Source organism: Amblyomma mixtum, chromosome 1 (genome assembly GCF_055824585.1).
Source record: "Amblyomma mixtum isolate Tamu chromosome 1, ASM5582458v1, whole genome shotgun sequence".
Lineage (NCBI taxonomy): Eukaryota > Metazoa > Arthropoda > Arachnida > Ixodida > Ixodidae > Amblyomma > Amblyomma mixtum.
This window is the reverse complement of record NC_143012.1, coordinates 161623848-161646790: the sequence shown is the minus strand read 5'-3', so window position 1 is coordinate 161646790 and position 22943 is coordinate 161623848. Positions and strand designations below refer to the sequence as shown.

At 45.1% G+C, this 22943-nt stretch overlaps 1 protein-coding gene across 1 annotated transcript in view; it reads right to left on the bottom strand.

Annotated features, from left to right (window-relative positions):
• The window catches only part of Gnptab (N-acetylglucosamine-1-phosphate transferase subunits alpha and beta), an 85794-nt gene that overhangs the window by 11147 nt on the left and 51704 nt on the right, over positions 1-22943 (bottom strand). The window contains exons 17-23 of the mRNA XM_089558880.1: positions 19749-19933; positions 18706-18858; positions 15200-15371; positions 10455-10639; positions 9198-9252; positions 7831-8034; positions 922-995 (exon numbers count right to left, since the gene is read on the bottom strand). Coding sequence (XP_089415006.1) covers positions 948-995; positions 7831-8034; positions 9198-9252; positions 10455-10639; positions 15200-15371; positions 18706-18858; positions 19749-19933 — 1002 coding nt within the window. The 3' untranslated portion in view covers positions 922-947. The remainder of the gene's footprint in view (positions 1-921; positions 996-7830; positions 8035-9197; positions 9253-10454; positions 10640-15199; positions 15372-18705; positions 18859-19748; positions 19934-22943) is intronic.

Genomic DNA, 22943 nt, shown 5'->3' with positions numbered 1-22943 from the left:
ATAAAATGGCAATAATAGCTTACATTCATTTCATGGGTGGTTTTAGTGTTTGATTCCTGCCCAACGGTACCCCGCACACAACCTCTGAGAGTGCACTGAGGTGGGCAGGGCAAGCAGACCAGACTGCCTAGGCTGTCTGTTCCCCCACCCTTGTAAACTGCTAGCTTCTTCCTCATGGAAGATATACAAACCAATCTGAAAAAACTTGCCTTTCTTGAAAATAGGGTCCTCAGAATTGTTCATAACCTGCCATACAGATACTCAACTAAAAATTTATTTTCTATTTTATTTATTTCTATTTTCAACCTGTACGCTTATAAACTGTTGCGCACCTATAAAATAGAACAAAGAAGATGCATAACAAATATATCTGACTTAACCCCGATTCAGTTATTTCAGTGCACATACCCACGCTGTCGCAAAGCACACTGTGAAGTACCGATAGTGAGAACAAACTAAACTATGGTCGCCAAGTGGTAACATTCCAACTGCTCTCACTCCTGAATAGATTAACTGCAGCAAATATTGACATAGGAAACATTAGCTACTCTGACCTCCTCGACTACTTTAATTCTGAAGCTACATTTTCCTAGTATTCAAACTTTAAACTTTTTTTCCATGTTTTGGTTGCTCTTGTTGTTAAACCTTTAGAAAAACGTTTCTGTTGTTATTGCTTCAACCCATATTGATTTTCTGCACACGCTGGTCATTGTGTATTTGTCTGTTGTCTTTTTCTCTCTCGCTATTTTTTTTTTTCCCAGAAGTGCCGTCGCATGCCACTGCCCATTTGCTGTACAGGGGGTGGAAAGCTTGTCAAGCGATAACAGCTTTTATTTCCATCCCCTCCAACACTGTATGGTGATGGAAATAAATCGTTATTATTATCATTATTGAACTGAGCAGTGTGATGATTATCCTTACCTGCCGCAGACTAGGATGCCGAGTGTTCAGATGATGCATGCACTGTCTGTGCGGCTGGATTTCTGCCTACTCCTCTGCAAGAAAACGGCCACGTTAAAACATCAGACACAGGCTGCTGCAGTGAGGGAAATTATATGTACGACCATCTGATGCACCAAGCACAAAATTGTGCTGACAAAATTTATCCTCTCCAAGATTTATAACTGCACTGGATTTTCTTCCCATTTGATTGCTCAAAAATTATCTCCTGAATGCTAGGACGCCCCACAGCAACGCCGGAACAAAAGAGACCAACCAGCTTCATCTGTAGCCTTGGCAATGCGACAGGAGCACTTGGACAAGGCTGACTTTTCTGGTCACGAATGTTTCCTTTCTATAAATGCTTTCTGATGTTTCAGCTAAGCACCAGCAGTACAGTGAACTAATACACTAGACACCAACCGCTGGGCTGATGAGAAATTCAATAAACAACATTACACACTAAGGTATGCCATAAGACAGGCCCTTACCTTTCTACAGAGGAAGAATTTTAATTCTGCAAAATGAGAGTAAAGAATTCGCTCAATTCCGCATAGACATCAAATAACTCCTCAGAATGCACATTGCATTATGTTCGGAACTAGGGTATCAATATAGTATGAACGAGCAAACGCGGGTTGATGATATCCTAGTTGAAATCAAAAGGAAGAAGTGGGCTTGGGCAGGGCATGTAATGCGAAGGCAAGATAAGCGCTGGTCCTTAAAGGGAGTGTGAGGAGAGCTCTATTAATATCTTTTTAAAGAAAAATCCGATAGTTCGGCATTTCATGGCTTTGTTGCCACTTGGCCGGCAGCGAAAGATGCATTTATTTCTAAGAAATTTGGATTCGAAGCTGAAAAAGTTTGCCCCGCCGCTCTGATTCAAACTTCGGACTCTCTTATGACGACACAGGACTAAGCGACGTGGAACATGACGTGGACATGACGTAACGCAGACTCCGTAATTTCTGGTGGTTAGCAGTGCGGCCTAGCAGCAGCCGAAAAGAAAGCTACCGCCGGCCGCACGTTGAAGGCATCTATCGGCTATTGCGGCCGTCGCTACAGTCGCTTCGATTACGTTTGCACCGGCGTTTTGTCAGCGTTACGATGGATCTCATTCTCGAAGTCGTCAACAAAGTTCTCGCAAATAGACACCTTTAGCATACCGTGTATACCTTGTTACCATTAGCGGAATACCGGGAGCCCGCCTACCGCCGGTAAGCAGACACGCGCGTAGCTGCCGGGTGCGTGGCGCCATCTGGCGACGTCAAGGAGATTTGCGCATGCATTGGCTACGCCTCAGTGATTCGCGGATCTCGTGTCCCAGTGTTGTTCTAGCAACACTGTTTTGTCCTATGACGTCATCACGCTTGTACTTGCGAGTTTGGCCTGTGGTGGCGATACCTGTATTTTGGTTCTTGCTGTTTTCTACGTTACAAGAGCTTTGTTGTCAGTATGAGTGGCGTTTTTGTAATCAGGAGCGGGTAATTTATCGATACAAGCCAACTTCAATTTCTCCCCGGTGTCCCTTTAAGGGTAACGGAGTGGATTCTAAGAGAAGGCAAGCGCAGCAGGGGGTGGATGAGATTAAGAAGTTTGCGGGGATACGGTGGCCGCGGCTGGCAAAGGACAGGGTTAATTGGAGAGACATGGGAGAGGCCTTTGCACTGCAGTGGGCATAGTCAGGCTGATGATGATAATATGAATACATTTTTGTTTCGTTTCCAAGCTTTTCAAGGCAGCTAAAGCGACCTTCCCCAGCAGGCTCGAGAGCTACTAGGGGAAGCCAGCTTTTCAATGACCTCGTGGGGCAAACCACGTGGCGTGTCAGTGAAAAGGTGAAGGTGGCTATGGATACGAAAGGAAGGTGGTACGGTTCATCGAACAGGTAGTCAACAAGAGAAGGCACTGAAAGGGCTGAATGGAAGATGGACAGCAAAGAAGGGCAGAATGGTAAAGGACTGGGCAGCTTGAAAGGAAGAGTAGCAGGAGCATGGCATGGCGTGCGTTAACACATCAGAGGCTCTGCTGGGCTCCATTGTGTCGTGTGCAGCTGAAGCACTGCCTCCTAAATAGCTTCGATGTATCCACTGCTACCGTAGGTTATCATACCATCCGAGTTCCTTGGAGAACCCTCAGCTATAGTGGCCGTGAAAGGGTCTGAGATTGCATTATAATCGTAATAATATTTATTTTACAATTCTCGCAGAGTTTTAAAACTCCACTCTCGCATGGTATTCATTCAGATATAGTAAAACAGTAGGGGTGTGTGAATATTCAAAATTTTGAATACCGCAAATATGTTTCATATTTGGTACATGGTATTCGATTTGAGAAATTAATAATTGAGAATTATCGAATACTCACCAGGCATCGAATACCATGCTGACTTTCATAAATTTGACTACAGTAGAAACACTACATCTGGGTCCAAAATTTGGGCTTAAAGTGCCAGTAAAACAGCTCAAAAGGCTTTCATCTTTGCTTTCTTCTCTGGTGTTTTTCACGTTGCACCAGTCACATCAGATACTTCTAGGCTTGAACCTCGTGCGAAATTCCGCAAGTGGGCTTTTCCACATGTGACATCTGATGGCAGCCGCTATGAACAACACCAACGTGAAACTGCATTTTTTTTTGCTTGTGAGATCCCTCTATAATGTGTTGCATCCATAAAGCCCACAGCTACGACAGTCGTTCTGTCGCCTTCACAACTCTCTCAGCATGAGCTCTGCCAGCTTGTTTGGTCAACTGTGATATGCAGGAAAGCTCACTTGAGAAATTTTGCATGAGGCTCCCGAAAAGGCGAGTGAGTAGTGGTGCCACAACAGTACAAGTGGGCGGCATGTCAAAATTGTACCCACTGCATGACAGGCTGCATAATGGCAGGCGTGATGACGATCAGAAAGCCCCTGTTGTGAGGCCAAAAAAAAAAGCCTGATTGCGTAGTTTTGGTTTCTGAGCTTTGCCACTGGCCTGTGGCGATGTCAGCTGTCAGCCCGCGCTTTCGCCGGTTATGCGAACCCTGCTGTGCGCAGCTTTCGCACGCCAGCTAATGAGTTGCTGGTAATTTTTTTTTTCTTTCTTTTTAAAAGCAGTCTTGACATTCCGTGATGCCAGTGTGCGTTTCTCTCGCTTACGTCCACATTGTTCTTCCAGCATGTCGAAACTGCGCACTCGTCACGACCTTATTGATGATTGTGTGATGCAGCCTCATCATATGGCTTCACCACATTTTTTGGCATTTTCAGAGGTGCGAGGCATTTTATAAATTAATCTTCGCATTATTCGGAAATTTCATCTCATCCCTTGAAATCCAAATTAATGAGGTTTTACTAGCCGTCATTTTATTTTTTGCTGCCAGTTTTGTGTCAGTCATGAGTTTCACTGTTACTCATTTTGAATGACTGCAGTACAGGTTGCCTACTGTTATGCTGTCTAATCAGACAGTATACATTTCAGTGCGCATCATATTTTTTTGATATGGTGCGCAGTTAGTCTAGTTTTGTTTTATTTCAGTTGCAAAGACCATACACTGTTTTGAAAAAAAAAAATAAAGGTAACATTTGCCATTCATCTTTTCCGAATTTTATTATTTTTTTTTGTCATATTGAATAGGTATTCGATATATGACTCGATATTCGAAGCCATTTTTTATTCATATTAGTATTCAATTCGTATAATTGAAAATTTCAATATTCGCACACCCCTGTAAAAAAGTCATCTTCCCATCACACTATCGTGCCTGTTGATGTCTGCAATGACAACAGCATCAAATAAAGAGAATGTGCTAAAACACAATTTCGCAAAAAAATGCTTAAATCTGCAATTTCTTGCAAACTTGTGGGAAACAGTGGGCCTTAATAGGTAAAGGCCCTTGTTTTGCACCAGTTAAAAAGAAAAAACTCAGTGCAGGTGGAATTAAAAAGAAATGCAGGGCACACTTAATCTCATCACATGTTGAGAATGTGAGGGAAATAAAGTTTAAAATCTGCTTGGCCTGCTTTTCTTCTCCTGTTCCATCATGGCTGCACACCGCATGCGCCGAGCCAGTGCACATGCTGAGCCGGAGCCATGCCAACCTCATACACAGTGTTGTCTACACACATCTGCATATACAACCAAGCACAGCTGCCAACTGAGGCTGAGCTCACCACCACGCTTGGCCATGTCATGCGACCAGCGCATCTGCCAACTGCCAGCGCACCTGCAGACTCAGGTTTTGGTTTTATGGGGTTTAACGTCCCAAAGCGACTAAGGCTATGAGAGACGCCGTAGTGGAGGGCTCCGGAAATTTCGACCACCTGGGGTTCTTTAACATGCACTGACATCGCACAGTACACGGGCCTCGAATTTCTCCTCCAAAGAAATTCAACCGCCGCGGCCGGGATCGAACCCGCGTCTTTCGGGCCAGCAGCCGAGCACCATAGCCACTGAGCCACCGCGGCGGCACCTGCAGACTCAGCCATGTCATGGGGTCTCATCACAAAAAAACACATCCTGTCTTTCAATCAGCGCTCGGCAGTGTCACGCGGTCTCATGACATCATACACCCCATCAACGAATCAGCAAAGTTTATCACAGCTGACACTAGGTGCTGGCAGGTTCTTTCTCCGATGAAACTTTGAATACTATTGCACAAATAACCAGGCCTGGGCTGAGACCTAATCCCAGCGACCAAAGCTGGAAATGCACCATCTCTCACCAGAACAGGATTTGGCCCCCTTGGTGTTGTACTTGGCTGCCATCTCCTATATGAAAACCTTGTTGATATTTTTTTAAAAACGTTTGCAGAAAAAACATATTATCCGGGAAAACTTATTAACCGCCTAATTTTTAGAAATGAAAGTGCTGAATGAGGTACAGAGACATTTATTGACAATTCCACTTCATAAAATCCACTTCATAAAAATGCCGATTGGCATTTCTTGGCACAAGACCTGAACAGATCCTTTTCTAGTGCTCGGAGAATTCAGTCTGCATTCGCACTGTCTTAAGCGTAAAAGGAACTTCGCAACACATCCACTCCGTCGACGGCAATGACGAAAGTAACCAAAACCTCTCCCTCGTCATTTTTTAATTGCTTCGCCCCTTTGCAGCTAAGTCTTGCGAGGAAGCCACCGCGACGGCTGCCTCTTGTCGCCTTTCTGGTTTTTAAGCTGCGTTTTCCAGACTCGGCCTGATCGTATGAAATCGCATCGCTGTAATTCATGGATGTTTTGCCCCACGCCCTCATGTACCACGAAGAAATCTCAGTGTTTCTACTCTTCATGTCGCGTCCCTGCAAAAGCAGCTCTCCGATTTTGTTGGTGCTTCGCCTCGTTGCTCCTAGGCACTGCAGACAAGCAAACCACCGCGGCGGGTGACTGCCGCTGCACTCCAGCTCTTCATGTCCTTTGCCATCACGGTCGGCCCACTTTTATGTTTGCAAATGTGCAGTCAGTCAATAAACATATTATACGACCACAATTTGTCGAAATTTCATACGTAGTACCTGAGAAATCGTATTATTCGGGAACATATTAACTGGGAGAAGTATTGTGTAACTGTATGGAGACATTTTTAATGTCCGTGATTTCGAGCACATGAACCGGGAAATCTATGAACCACGAATGTATCAACGAGGTTTTACTGTATACGCCAAATAACAACAGGAAAATGGCATGCAGTGCTACAAGGGCTTGGCCCCTTCTCGGCACTCACTTTTGTTTCCTCCCCGGCACGGATGCTGTTCTGCTTTAAATTAAAACTTTATTTGAAGCTTAATTCATAACCATATCCCAGCATTTAGAAGAACTCCAACCATTAAATTAATCCCACACCTATGGTGCCCACAAAGAACAAAAAGAAAACTCACAGGATGGTTAAGAGTGCATAAGGCGAATGTTTGAGTGTTAGCTGTGGTGTGACAGCAAGGAATTTTTTGCAGACATGCTCTGTTTTTTTGCAGACAAGAAGATGCTATTGCGAAATGACGATGCCAGCGAGAGAGGAAGTGATATTTAAGGGATACTGCAGAGTAAACCTTCCAGTAAGTCTGGGCAGGGGCGTGGGATCCCTGTTGAGTATATATGTCGTATCTCGCTACACTCACACTAGTCCACATGTAAATGTGGGGTCATGAAGAGGGCATGCAGAAAGGGGGGAGCCGTATTTGCAAACAGTGGACCCCCTAAGCTACAAAGCCGAGGTTTGGAGCACTACAGCTATTGCTGTATAAGTGTGCATGGTGTACTGTTTGGTCCCACTGTAACACTTGATAAGAGCACCATGGGATGGTTCTCAAGTTACCACCACTGCTAAAACACACTATGCAGGTAACTCAGTCTTTTCATTTCAAACTGCCTTCACACTGAGATCTGTGCATCAACCATTAACCATGCTACAGCTTTTGAGCAATGTTCACAAAGTGTACATCACTGCCTGAGCTTTTGTGAGTGCTGCTACTATTTCACAACTACAGTAAAAGCTGGTTAATTTGAAATGCACGGCAATGCCAATGCAGCTCGAATGGACTGAAGTTCAAACTAACCAAAGCCAGAAGAAAATATGGTCAACTCTGATTGGGAAGCTATCAAATAGTGAGATTGCTCTATTTTGTAGTTCTGAAAAAGTCCGTGACCACCCACTCATGCAGGTTTATATGTCACGTTGCTTTCTGTGAATAACCTACACCTGGATTACAGCCCGTTTTTAAAACTTGTGCCAAGAATTGATTTCAATGCAGACCACAGGCTCACAAAGTCAAACACGTAGATTAAACAAATCCACTGCACATCCAAAAAAAAAAAAAGCTGGCAAGGAAATGAAATCTGAGCGGTCACCAACACAAATGCTACCTTTCAACCCTTGAAATGACTGTGTCCTGAGCAAATGCTTGAGCAGCACACTCACCAAGGCGTTGCAGAAGGCCACAGCCGTCAGCACAACGAGGACCCCAAACGCAAGGTAGGTGACGCTCTCGACCCAGCTGCGCTCGGCACGCCAGGCGCGCAGCTCGTGCATGTACAGGAACCGGTTCCGGTACTCGCGCGGCAGCTCAAACTGTGATGGCGTCGGAAAGAGGCCCTCGTAGAAGTCATGCACCACCAGTCGCACCTGCAGCAAGAGTTCCCACGGTCGTTCACAAAGTCTCTTCCTGCTGTGCTAAAAAATGATGCGCGATAACGAACTTCTTGTAATGCCTCATCATCCAAGCAACAGTCATTGCAACCCCTGCAATTCAGTCAAACACTCCACTACAATAAAATTTATGGGACCCATGAACTCCAAACTCATTTTACACCAAACACAACTGCACTACTTTAAGGCGAAAGCCTTTACTGGCTCATACTGTCGTCCGTTAGCAGAGGGTGTCACACCTTTGGCAGCGTTTAACTCGTGTTGACTCGGGAACTAAAAAGATAGGAGAAAACGAATGATTGCTTCAGATAGAAGAGGAAAAATGAACCTAGAAGCTAAGATTTACGAATGTAGATTGATTAGTTAACTAATTATAGACAAAATGTAGAAATTGCGTCGAAATAGCGCGGACGTCGATATAGCGATGGGAACGGTGTGACGTTACATCCGCTGGAAGTCATCACGGCATAGTGAAAATTATCACAGAATTACCGGAAAAACGTCGGATTTGTGTCAAATTAGATGGAAAAATGTGTAATTAAGCGTAATTAACACTTAATACCCCCAAAATATAATTTGGGTATCCATATAGCCACGGGAACGGTGTGACGTCGTCACGTCCACCAGAAGTCGTCACGGCATAGTGCCCTCGGCTTTCACCTCTCAGCACCTTAGTTGCCAAAGTGTCCTCGCAATTTTTTATCAAAAGGTTTTTGTGTTATTCCTTCGAACCTGCCGGTTCTATCATTACAGAAGGAAGGCCATCAGCAGGACCACCTTTAATGCTCTAGTGATGCTGCATTAGTCTCAACTATGAACATTTGCAGAAGCTTCTTGTAACGACCTGAAACGTTCCTTTTTTTTTTTTGTACGTTACAGACAGGCCAGCAAATTGTTTCAGAAACTCTCACGCTGAAGCATAAGAGACTCGGAACAGATAACAATAAGCCTTGTTATTAATCAATGGATCAGGCAAGGCTAACGACTCTTGCCTTGCCAATTAGGAACGACTGAGAAGGTCACTGGTGTGCTTGGCAATGCCAAGCTTCAATGCATGCCACAAAGATGACACCCATCCCTGCCTAATTTGGCCTTGTCTTTTGGTACTGCTCACAAGTGATAATGAATGCCACACTCACCAAGTCCAGATCTTTCCCAGAGTAATCCAGGTTGTCATTTAGGCATATGAACTTCCTGCAAAAGAGGAGACACGACTGTTGGCCATCGCTTTTTCAAGATCTTGATACAAGTCTCTTTCATCCTAGTCTAAAATCTGCCCACGCGCTGGAAGAGTTTCACTTGCATAAGAATTGACGGCTGTCAATGTTCATTTTACTCAGATTCTGATCGTTAACTTGAATGCAGTACCAACTTGTTCCACAGTTAATCACTACTTTCGAAAGACTGCATGATGTTATGCTGATTCTGGGCACACATTAGTTGAATGATTCAGTTATAGACACATCTCGCACGCTGAACAGCACCAGGAAGGCTACACTCTACAAATCAAGCACTGCTTGAGGTTGCATTACAACAGTAAGCAACGTGCTGTGCAAGACAGTGTACCTTGGTTGAGATGTCCACTGTTACATGCCCTTCACACTGCATGCACTGACTAACCATGCTTAACAGCTGGTCAAGGTGTCTTGAGAGAACATGACAAGTGGAAAAAGGCTGCAATTCCATGAGCGTGGAAGTCTGCTGAGTGTGTGAATTCCTGAAATTTTTGAAGTAGTTCCCTTGAAATAGCGGCTTTTAAATATACATGCCCAAACTTTCAGATTTTTCTCTATAGTAGAATATAATGCGTGTCATCATCACCATCATCAGCCTGACTACACCAACTGCAGGGCAAAGACCTCTCCCATGTCTCTCCAGTTAACCCTGTCCTTTGCCAGTTGCGGCCACCGTATCCCCGCAAACATCTTAATCTCATCTGCCCACCTAACTTCCTGCCGTCCCCTGCTGTGCTTGCCTTCTCTTGGAATCCACTCCGTTACCCTTAAGGACCAGCGGTTATCTTGCCTTCGCATTGCATGCCCTGGCCAAGCCCACTTCTTCCTCTTGATTTTGACTGGGATGTCACTGACCCGCGTTTGTTCTCTCACCCACTCCGCCCGCTTCCAATCTCTTAACTTTTACACCTATCATTTTTCTTCCCATAGCTTGCTTTGTTGTCCTTAACTTAAGCTGAACCCTCAATGCGTGTCACGAAGGATTATTAAGAAAAATTCACTTGAGTAGCACAGTGGCTACTAATGTGATATGAGGGACAGGTAATAAAAAAATGATGATATGCAAACAGAAGTTAGTAGACCAATTTCATCAACCAACTGCCGAGAACAAAAAGAAGCAACAGGTGAGTAACAATCAGGAGGAGAAAAAGAGCAGCTCACTTGGGCTCCCGCCGCAGCTCGTCCAGCTGGAGGAGCACCCGGGAGGCGTTGTTGTTGAGCATGCGGAAGACGTAGTCCTCGTCCTTCACCGCCTCAAAGCGGTTGGCCGGCCGACTGTGCGACACCCGGCGCAGCAGTGACAGCAGGGGCTCACACCGCAGCACAGCTTCCCTCGTGATGGTCGGCTGCAGGCACGCGTTAGAAAGAGAAAAAAAGAAGGGATAACGTGAAATATATGGGAGCACGATAACATCAACACCACTCATGCAACTGATCTTTCTCTCTCACTGCCAACTGACACCCCGAAACATCCAATGCATGAAACAGCAAACCGATCCCAACCCTCGACAGCACCTCCTCTTGGTAGGAAACCTGATGATGATTGAGTTGTTTGTAGGGGTTTAACGTCCCAAAGCGACTCAGGCTATGAGGGACGCCGTAGTGGAGGGCTCCGGAAATTTCGACCCCCTGGGGTTCTTCAATGTCCACTGACATCGCACAGTACACGGGCCTCTAGAATTTTGCCTCCATCGAAATTCAGCCGCCGCGGACGGGATCGAACCCGCGTCTTGCGGGCCAGCAGCCGAGTGCCATAACCACTGAACCACCACGGTGGGGCATGATTGAGTTGAATAACAACAAAACTGGAATGGTAGCACCGGACTGAAAATTGCTTGAATCTGCACATAATGGGCTGGAAATCTGACTGTTAAATCTGAAAAAAAAAAAAAACTCCCATTATAAGCAGGCTTCTCCTCGGAGTACAGAAGAAACTTGTTAATTTGAACTCCACGGGACCAGAAAAACTATTATAATTATCGAAAAGTTCGAATTATCAAATAACCCCTCCAAAAACTCTCAGGAACTGCTTGCATCATGGCAAATTTATTTGGCGAAAGTCCAGGCAATGGTTGCCTGATTATGAGATGTGAACAGTGAGGTAATGACTAATTATCACATTTCCATGGTTTCTTTATTGTGCGCATATTATAAGCAGCACTGAAGCAGAGCTGTTTCCATCATAAGCAGCACCATCGTGTGTGTGAAGGCCTCACCATACAAACAGCGAACAGCACATGAAGAGCGTGCAGTTTCAGCACACCCGAAGGATGAAATCATGCAGACTGAAGCGAAGGAGATAGCTCAGAAGTGAGAAAAATAAGAGTGGGGGGGGAGAACACACCAGCGACGTGGCAATCAGCTTCCGAAACACCGTTCAGCTGGACTAGATTAGCTGATAGATGATGGCTAGTCGAGCCACTGTCGTTGTGGGCTGGCACAAAGCTTGCGAGAAAGCGAAACCGAAACTACCTAAGCAGTCAGACTGTTCTCGGAGACGGGGTCGTTCGGTTATCATCATACCTGCCGTCGCATGCATGAAGGTGTATGGGTGACACCACAGCCTGGAACTCAGGTTTTAAGTAGGGCTATTTCGGAGATTTCTTGTCACATCGATCATAACTGAACACACCCTTCTTCAGGAGCCTATTTGAATCTGCTGGTGAGAGGCCCGCAGTGTCCAAATTAGCGAGCATCCAATGACATGGATTTACATGGCCATTGGCCAGGACTGAGCCGGCAGTTTGAATAATCCGGATTTTTGAATTAACGAGCTTTTACGTATACTCACCTAGGTGATAAAGATTGATACCTCAGGTATTTCATGAAAGAAGGCACACATGGCAGGTTTTATTCATGCATCACCACAGATATCTGTTACGTTCGCTTGCCACTGAGACAGCCTTGCAATCACCACGGCAGCCTAAATGAAGCATATACCAGTCCCAACTCCTCCATTAGGCCCTTTTTTTGGCCAAACAAGTGTTTCACACAAGGCGTGCACGCAGTTCGTCCAGCTATAGGGTTTGAGCCTTTGTTTTCTCAGGTAGGCACTGTTTGCATCGCATGATGTTTCACCAGTGATGCAGACAATAATGTCTTTATCGGGCCATGCTGCAGAAGCCTTGGTTTTGAAAAAAAGCGGACAATTTAAAAAGCGCCTTCCTACTGCGTAACATTTGAAAGCAGCCCTCCACAGGAGTATATATCGGCTGTGATAACTTCAACACTGTTGGGCAAATACCCCCTAAGAAGATTTTAGTGCATTTGGAGTTCAGGTTCTTTGTAGGGGTGTTTGAATATTGAAAATTTTTAATGCAAATCGAATACGAATATATGAAAAAATGCCTTCAAATACTGAATGCTGCTTAAGTATAAAAATTCCCAAAAATGAATAGCCAAAAGCTGCTGTAACTGTAATAATTTTTTTTTTTATGTGACATCGCATACAGCTCCTTCTGTCAAAAAGCGGTCGGCGTAGTAGTATTAGCCAGTGCCGCGGTGGCTCAGTGGCTATGGTGCTCGGCTGCTGTCCCGAAAGACGCGGGTTCGATCCCGGCCGCGGCGGTTGAATTTCTTGGGAGGAGAAATTCGAGGCCCGTGTACTGTGCGATGCCAGAGCACGTTAAAGAACCCCAGGTGGTCGAAATTTCCCGAGCCCTCCACTACGGCGCCTCTCATAGCCTGAGTCGCTTTGGGATGTTAAACCCCATAAACCAACCAACCAGTATTAGCCAGTACCGTGTGTTGGAAAAAAATCGGGGCCTGCGTAAAAAAAACGTATCACGTCAACCATTTGCCACAGAATGTTCCGGATGGTGTCATATGATTCAGCGCCTCATGTACCATAAGTTTACTAGTTAAGTTAGAGCCTAGCTCACAGCAGGGATTCGAAGTGGTGACCTATAATTGGGGGCTGCGTAAAAAAAAATCGTATCACGGTAATTTGTGGTTCTAGTGACTAATGACTGATAGGTGCATGATAGCCAATGATGCGTTAATGAAATCGTTGTAAGTAATTGATTAACTACACAATTGAAAAAATTGAAAAAAATTGGAGGAAGCTTAAGCTTCACCTTTAAGAGTGGAATACGGCAGTGCGTCGCAGCTTGCCAGGGAGTCTGCGGAATGCCATCGCCCGTTCGGCGCGACGCCTTGCCCGTTGGATAAATCGCTCGAAGACTATAGGAGGCCTCTCAAAACAGGCCATCCGCTGGCCAAAGAGATCACGAACGGGCAGCAAAGACGCTGATCCCTGAATTGGCATTGTGCATCTCCATTGTGATTGTGATTTTACAAGAAAGAAAAGGCGCAGTAATTGTCTCGCATATCGGTGGACACCTCAACCATGCTTTGAGAGGCCTCCTAGAGACTCTGAGCGATTTGTCTAACGAGCAAGACGTTGCGCCGAATGGGCAACAGCGTTCCGCAGAATCCCTAGCAGTGCTGCAACCCGCTGCTGCAATTCAACTCTTAAAGGTGAAGCTTAAATGTACTCAAATTTTTTTTTGTGCAGCGTATGATTTTTGCAACTGAAACAAACAAAGCTACACTGACTCGACAGCACACAGAAAAAGCATGCTGTGCACAGAAATGCACACTGCTTGCCTAGGCAGCGTAAGTTTGCAACCTGTAATGCGATGATGAGGATGACGCAAAATGAGTGACAAAATGAAATCCATGAAATGACAGGACTGGCAACTACGAATACCAGGATGGGTAGTAAAACCTAACTTGGACTTCAAGGGATTTGAGAAATTCCTGAGTTATCTCCAGAAAAAAAAAAAATAAAACTGCTGGAAATGCAGTGAAGCCTTGCGAGGAGGCTTCATCGCACAAATGGCCAAAATTCCGTGAAGAGCACGCAGTTTCGGCATGCTGGAATAACAACACAGACATAAGTGAGGGGGGTTACCACAGCAGTGGCCAAGTAGTTTGAGCATCCGCCTTGCATGCGTGAAGTATGAGGCTGACTTCATTGAGACATTAGAATGGTTGCAATAAAGGTTGGTCAATCCAAGTGAGAAGATTAACTTCTTTACTGAAGCATAAAAAGTCTGGTACAGTATAGAATGAAAGGTATTCTAGTTTTTTATGTTTTTTTTCTGACCGTGAAAAATGGATGCGCACTGCAATTGAGCGCGTGTTAGAATCAAATAAATACGGCACATCATGAATGTCATCTCAAGATAGAGCTTTACCACATAATGGCATTTTGACAGCCTATGTTTGACATGTGAGAAACTGCGATGACACGTTGGTCGAAGCACGGTTCTACACTACATCGGTGCTTAACTGCCACCTTGCTCGGTGGCTTTCAGAGCTGTGTGTCAATGTTACGCACACTGAAAGGTGACATGAATCTTGTCGCGACTGTTGGTGCAGTTCCATCCCCACTGCAACATAAGCGTGAACGACCAAAGGAACAAAAATGAAACTATGCCATGGCAGATGGCACACGGGTTGGCTTCGAGGCTTTTACTCCTGTCATCCACTTTTTTCTAGCCACTTGCAGCTTCAACGACACAAATTCTAAATTTCGTTACATCACAACCCTGTAGAATTAAAGTGGCCGCCGCGAAAATAGCACAGATGAAGATGATCCAGGCAGGAGGAGAGCCATCCCAGGGCATTGAGGCATTCTGCACATGCAGAATGATCGTGACAGTCACAAAACCTCGGATTTACAGAGAATCATATTTTGATTAAAAGAAGTAAAAGAGAAAAGCAAGTGCCAGATAAGAATATACAATTCCTGTGGTATATTCAGCTACTCTGTTTCCAGGCTACTACAATTTCAGGCCGGTATTTGTTCTTTCTGATGGTCCAGTGAAGAGTGTACCAGAGGGGTTCTACTACTGGTAAAAGCCAACAACTATAGGTCACAGGTCAGGCAATTACGTTACCAGCTTTGAGTCCACGTAGCGCTCGTAAGGTGGCGTTGAAGGCACGACTGCAGGGGTGAAGTTGCGTGCACACTCTGAGAGGTGTTCCTCCACCAGGTGCGAGTTGGTCGCATCCAGCGGCAGATCAAAGAGACGTGTCACCAAGGTACGGATCTCCCGGTCAGACCAGGTCCTGCACTCACCACAGCAATGCAGGCCCACACTGTAGAAGCCTCTCTCTGTTCCCATTTAAACGCTTCATGTGCACAGAAGAGAACATAACACAAAGCTCTCTGCAGTGAACAGCTGAGACACTGCAACTATGCAAGCAAAGAACAAAAACGGCACAAAGTAAGAAGCCTTTCGTACTTCATCAACCAAGCGATGCCTGTGACGTCAGAGGTGACTTTAAGTCACGTGAGCCACGATGAAGACTGCAATACCATATAAACACATCTGAGGGTCGCACCTGTGTATGGACTGCATCATTTTCCCGAAGGAAATACTAAAAAAATAAAATAAGTGCAAGGGTCGCACCCAGACTTTCCACGACCCACGTGGGTATAGCCCTCAAAATGCACGCGCCATGGCCTTTGCTATCAGCTCTGGCTGCAAGAAACAGTGTGCCTGATCACGGAGGCCATGCATGTGCACAGGAGCTTCCAGGTTCCACCCACAGATGGCGCTTGAGGCCGCGGCTCATCATCATCAACTTCTTCCTCTGCCCTGAGCTCCCACTATTCATATTGACGTCAGTATCACCAGCCCCAGCTGCCTGCCCAGCTGCCAAAGGCACGGCAGTTGTGGCAGCATGTTAAATCACCGTAGTTGTGGCTTTCACGTGCTGCCACCAAGCATTGCAGTTATAGCACAATGTTCCCGCACCTTAATAGCTACACAGCTGGGAGTTAGCTCTCAAACACATTAAGCGTGTGGCGGGCAGGAAATTCGATGTAACCGAGAAGTTCGTCTGATAGTAGCACAACCAGAAGGATGCATTGAGAAACACAAGCTCCAAAAAGCACGTTTTCCGAGACAAGTCGTGCAAGTTTTGCGAACTGGAAGAAGAGCTGTTCTGTTATGTGAAGGAAGTGCGGAACGACGACTGCACGTTGACTGCAGTTGCTGCTGTTGCTTTCAAATAATATAGCAATGAAAGGCCCACTTCAGGACATTTCGGCAAAAGATTAGCACATGTTCTACCTTTGAAAGTGCTACCTCTTGATGTGTTGCATGGTACAGTAAAAGCTCGTTCATTCGAACTCAAGGGGGACTGAAAAAATGTTCAAATTAAGTGAAGTTTGAATTAACGAGCAGGTGGCAAAAAAAAAAAAAAATGGCCATTGCATTTGGCTGCTAGGGTCGAAGCCAACATAGCCATATCTGGAATTGTTATCGAGGAATACACACACTACACTTTGAGGTCGGTGATTTTGGGTATTAAAATCATGCAAGTCCAAACACCAAAGGAAATAAAGATAGCCAATCAATTTATGTGCCTGGAACTATTAAGAAATGTACCCACGTGAGCGTCAAGCTTAATGATGAAATATGACACTATTTATGCTTCAAAAACATGTTTATTAACAAAAGAACGTCGATCAAAGCATATCAAAATGAAAAATAATCGGTGATTTGCATTTGTTAGCACTTTCTTCACTGCGACTCGAGAAGCATCTTGCCCAAGCAACTTGCCCAACATCTCCAGCGCAGCATCCAAATTCTCATCCAAAGCTCCCCAAGTTAACACCCTCCGATAAAACAGCGCAGGCAGGGTCGAGCACGATGGAGCCATCACCTTAAACCACTTGAACATCAAAGTCTGCTCTGCTGCAGGCTTCTGTGGCTTAACCAAAGCCACACTTGCGGAAACAGTTTGCGATGGTGTCTGCCTTGCCGGCGTTCCACGATGTTGCCAGCATGTGGCAGGCTCCGAGCAGGTTGACATCATACGGCTTCCCGCTTTCCATACACACAAGAATCTGCTCTAGGAGGAGACGTCTGTACAGTGTCTTGAGATTTTTAATAATCCCGAGGTCCATAGGCTGCAGTATAGCAGTAGTGTTTTTTGGCAAAAATGCCAGACGGATCGCCTTCAGTCCATTGACGTCACAATGCGCCGAACAGTTGTCAACGAACAAAAGAATATTCCTATTCTGTGCCGCGAACTTTGTCTAGTGTGCACAACAAGTCCGTGAAGATTGCTCGCATCATCCACGACTTTTTGTTCCAAGTGTACTCAACAGGGAGAGTCTTCACGCCCTTAAAGCAACGAGGCTTCGCTGCTTTGCCTATCACTACCACGCGGCACCGTTCCGTGCCCGTCACATTCGCGCACACTAGCACGGTAACCCTTTCCTTGCTGCGCTTTCCGCCCGAGCACGTATCACATTCAGTCTTGTTTGGGAACAACTTAAAGTGCGGTTTCATCAGCATTGAAGACATCACTGAGCGAGTAATCAGCAAGATACTCCTTTAGTTCACCTGAGACCCAATTTTCACAGGTTCCTTTGTCGACTGCGGCTGCCTCTCCACAGACGTTTTTAAACGTCAGCCCGTGGCGGGCCTTGAAACGAGATAACCAGCCTTCCGATGCACTGGAGTCACTGATGCCCATTTGGCTGGCAAAGTTTGCTGCCTTCGCAGCAAATATGGGTCCACTTAATGAAATATTCCTGCTGCGAACATCCTTTATCCATGCAATGACAGTGGTCTCCATCTCGGGGTAAGCTGACATCCGTAGTCTTTCCCGTGAGGGCTCAATCTCCTTTTCGTAAGCATCGATGATAGAGTCCTTGTTCTTGATGTAGGTAGACAATGTGCTTTTTTTGATGGCATACTTCTCGGCAATCGCTGTCTTTGTTAGGAGACCATGTCCGATCGCCTGCAATATTTCCACTTTTGTCTTTAAATCCTTTGCCGAGTACTTTCCACGCTTCGCCATGGCTGGCACAGTCGATGAGACGTCACCGGCAAGACACCAAACCAACGATCAAGCTCATCTAACACGCAACAAGAAAAGACTACTCGTGGTGCTGCATTCCACCGATCGTGGCCGCCGCAACGCAACAAAATCCTGCAATGGCTTGTTCTGGAGCATTGGCGGCGCCCGCGCGTCAGCGAAAACCTGCTATGGCATACGCCGGAGGCTCCAGCAAGGAAGTTCACGGCTCGCCTCATGCGTGCCAAAATGCGTGCTGGCTTATTTTTTCTCATCGTTGTGCATATTAACAAAAAAAACATTTCAATGCATTGTACTTGTTATGAGGTGACTTTTATTTACGAGAAGCAATGTCAGATGCCAGCTCCTAGTTCGAATTAACCGACGTGAATACCGGTATGTTCGAATTATCTGCAGTTCTGGCCCATTGATATACATAGGGCTTTGCAGGGACCCGAGCATCAGTTTGAATTAACCGGCGGTTCGAATTTTAAGCGATTTCGAATCAACGAGCTTTTACTGTAATCGGCTTCAAATGCACTTTTAGCTACAATGTGGAACATCCTTGTGGCAAAAATCATCTTACCCCGACTTGTCGATATCGAATGTGTCGAAGTGCTCGTCGGGTTCAATTTCGTGCTTCTCACTCATCAGGAAGTAAAAGTAGGAGAAGGCAAACTGCATGTCGTCAGGGCTGCGGATCTTGTGCGATGACGTCCGATCAAACTCTTCGGGAAACCTGCACAGGAGTGCAAAAAGAGAACGGGCAGGGAAGGCTGATAGAGAGAGTGTTCTCGCAAGCTTTTTCAACTGCTTTATCAATGATGACAAAAAACTAGTTAGGACAAAACTCCACTAAATTTCAAGTCTTTCAATAAAAACCACCTTCAAGCCTCCTGCAAAACTACCCCACCCCACCTCCTTTGCTGAATATCCACGGCCAACAAACAACATGGCGCCATCACACACAGTCGCTGGATAAAAGCTAGTTTTGTTTTGTCGTTGCTGCAGACAATGCGAATATGTGACTTTTTTGATTTATTCAGGCAGGTAACCCAAACAAATATAGCATAAAACAATTCTGAACAGTTTAGCTGAGAAAAACATTATACAGCGCACAATTAATTGCGGAACAGTCTGTATATTACATGTGTTAACACTTGATATTCAATCACTGCCTCAGCATCAGCTCATTTTTTTCTTGTTCCGCCTTCCGCCCTGCAGAGTTCTTTAGTACGTGTTCAGAAAATTTTCACTTATCTGCACCGCCCATTTTTAAGCCTTAATTTAAAGAAAAAAAGTGGGCAAATTACACCAGTAAATACAGTAACAGCTGAGAAAGTTAATGGCGACATGCTGTGAAAAGTCACCACTTTGTGTGACCAGCTGTTTAACGCACTACACAAGTGTGCCACTGTATCTGCTACATCAATATGCCCTGTACCAGGATCTGAGCAAGTGAAGGTGATACCGCTCAGTAGGAAATGCTTTTTAGGCTGAAAAAGTCTAGATCGTGGTTGGAAAGGTGGAACGGTGTTCCAGAACTGATATCTACGATAATTACTTTATTCTGAGCGAAAACTTCGACGCCTCCACTGCTCCGACAAGTGTGCAAGGTTTCACACTCGCCTTTGCTGCAGCCGTTTCATGACTTCGATGTCGATCATGTGCGCCATGTGTGAGGGGACCTTGCGTGTCTCGTATCCAAACGCAGCGTTGAACAGCCGGTTCACATGACGCAGCGAGTCCCCAAATGTGTCCAGCAGGCGTCGACGGCGCCACCTGGTAGGCTCTGCTGGAACCTCCAGCCGTTTCTTTTGAGCCATGCGAAACAGAATCAAACAAGATGCTTGTCCTCAATAAAGAAGGAAATACTACATCCTCCTTTCCAAAAGATTTCAATACAACAAAAACAACTTACAGTGAACCTGGAAATGTTTAATTCCATCCCTGTTGTTGTTTTTATGTTTATCATCCTTGAGTGTTTCGCACCATGAAGTCAACATGAAGACTGAATTATCACTTGTTTTGAACAATCAAAGCATCCCCTGTGAAATAACATCCACAGTAAATCAAAATTAATGCGAAACCCTTAGATGCCTTGTCGGCACGAAAACCCGGCACCACCCAAGAAGTTGCAACCGATCGAAATGGTGTGATGTCATGGAAAGCGGGAAAGCATGAAATGTTAATCAGTAATAGTCAGTACTGGTACTTACCACTGCACAAACTGCAAAGGAATAAAATAAAATTAGAATAGAATTAAAATAGAATTAGAATAGAACTGGGATAGAATTAGGATGGAATTTGAATAGAAACAGAACAGAATTGCAATACTTTTACATTACTTGCACGTAAGTTCCTTAAATATCCCCAGTAATTTAAACTTAACTCTTTCGCTACCGCGGAAAAATGCACGTTTTGGGGCGTACTGAAAGAAATTTTTTTTTCACAAGAACTAATACACCCAGAACATATTGCAATGCATGAAATTGTAGCTTATTAGTTACACTTTTGAATGAAACAAACAGAAGAGTTGTGTGTGCAAAAGTAAATGAACATTTATTTGTGAAATTTGCTAAAAAACACAAAAAAGTATATAGCAAAAACAAAAATTACCGGCTGCACTAAGCCCGAACTTGATTAGAGGAAAACTGGAATATATACAAACTGTTGCACATGTTTATAGCTGTCATTATTCACAGTTTCAGCTATGAGAAAAATTTACTGCACTTTCCATGGCTTGTCAAGTCAGGGGTCCTGACTGTGGTGCCACTGTGAAGAGCAATCAGGGGTGAAGATGTGAAGCAGAGGTAGACTGACAAGTGCTTCACATAAGGTTTTATCTTTGTTCCTCCATTGTTCTCTGATAGCCGAGCTTGCAGTTTGTTCTTTTTTTCTTTCTTTTCGGTTGGTGTTGAATGGATTGTATGGGAGGACTGGGGGCGTGGACTTCTTTTCCCTCATCATACCCGAAGATTTCTTGAATGAGCTGCTCCCTGAAAGCCAGCTGATCAAATTTGGCATTTTAGGCAAGCTCTAAAACATCAGGGTCGATGAAAAGAAATTTATCGATGTGGTTCAAAAGCCAGGACACTTTCCAAGTCTTGCCAATAGAAGCTGCCGCCACTGAATCATCCGGGTCCGTTACGTGCAAAAAACAAACAACAAAAAAGCAAAAAACCAATTTTGAGAAATGATTTTTGATGGCAGTGGGCCAGAATAGATTATTCTCGTATTTCAGTAGAGATACAGTCGTGGCAGGTCAACAATTCCAATGTATATGATGATTCCAATGAACATCAGAATCTCCAACAGATTCACGTCTTCCCATGAGCCGTCACGCCGAATTTGCTGAAAATCTTCATCCATGCATACTTATTAGTGTTTCCGCACACGGTCTTCATCATTTCCGCCATGAAGAGCATCAAAAAAAAGTCGAGAAGTCGAGAGAATCTCCGAGCGCCGCTCCGCAGCGATGTGCCGATATGGACTCCTAGCTGTCGTCTTGGTTGCAAAACGCGACGCGACCTTGATCATTTGGCAACCTGTCTTCGCCATACATTGTCAAGACCCTGAAGCACAATAATAAACCACTGTCATCAATTACAAACCATTCGGTTTGTAATTGACAGTGACAGTGACAGTGTCTCGCTGTCGAAACCGAAATCCGACGTCTGTACATTGTTGCCCTACTAATAACCGCTGCTTTCGTCGCAAAAAACGAAACCGAAATCGGCCGACGTGCCCGGTGTCAGCTTTCGCTTTCGAGGAGCGCCCGGCGACGCGGACGCCATTTTCTCCGGCTGACGCTGCTGCGGCCGTTCAAAGTTTTATTTTTCACGGCGCCCCCTCATGTCAAAACACTGAAACCAAGGCTGCAATCGAAAGAGCAGTTGTTGAGCTCGCTAACTAGATGGCGGAGCACGTACAAGACGCTCCAAAATGAGCTTTTTTGCGCAGGCGATTTGAATCGATCATATGCAAACGATGGCCTATGGCACGGTAGCGAAAGAGTTAAACTCCTATACCTTGAAATACGATATCACTAGGAAAAAAAAAAAGCTTTGCATGTTGCATTACGAACTCAACAGGCATCGCGTTTGTCACTGCTTACGTGAAAAGGCATTTGTGCTCAAATACATCAAAATCTGGCCAATGAAAACTACCAAAAAGTGCAATCAGCCCTTTTTGGTAGTTCACAAATTTAGTAGTTTGGTAGTCCACAGCTCACAAATCATGATGTGAGTCAACAAGAAAGTGTGCACTGGCATGCCGCAATGTGTGCTGCCCCCCACTGGTGCTCTGTACCATCCTGTGCTTTGCACAATTGCAATGTACAGCTGATTTTCACACACGTGCTGCCTCTACACCCTGCTTCAAAGCTTAGAAAACATGGACGGGATGCATGGTTTCTCCACAGCCACACTGGAGGCTCTGGTTTTCCAGAAAGGCGATGACTGGGCAGACCAAGAGATGGGACATGGAGGAAGCAGTGAGTGCCTTGATTGCCTCTCCTTCTACCTAAGCACCTTTCCCATTGTAGATTATAAATCAGCCCATAAGCCAGTGGCAATCAATATGCAGCACCACATCTGCTAGCAACAAATGAAGACTACCGTTCAACATTGTAGCTCCTCTCGCTGGCTGCCTCTAAGTTGCTCCTTCAAAGTGAAGTTGTTCAGGAGTTGAATTCGCTGCCTCCTGCCAATCTTCACTCGTTGGGAGCCAATCAACAAGACGACACCTACATTTTGATACGGCAATCACCCTCAGCCACTGCACTGCAGGACAAAGGTCGCCACATCGTCACAAACTTTTGGG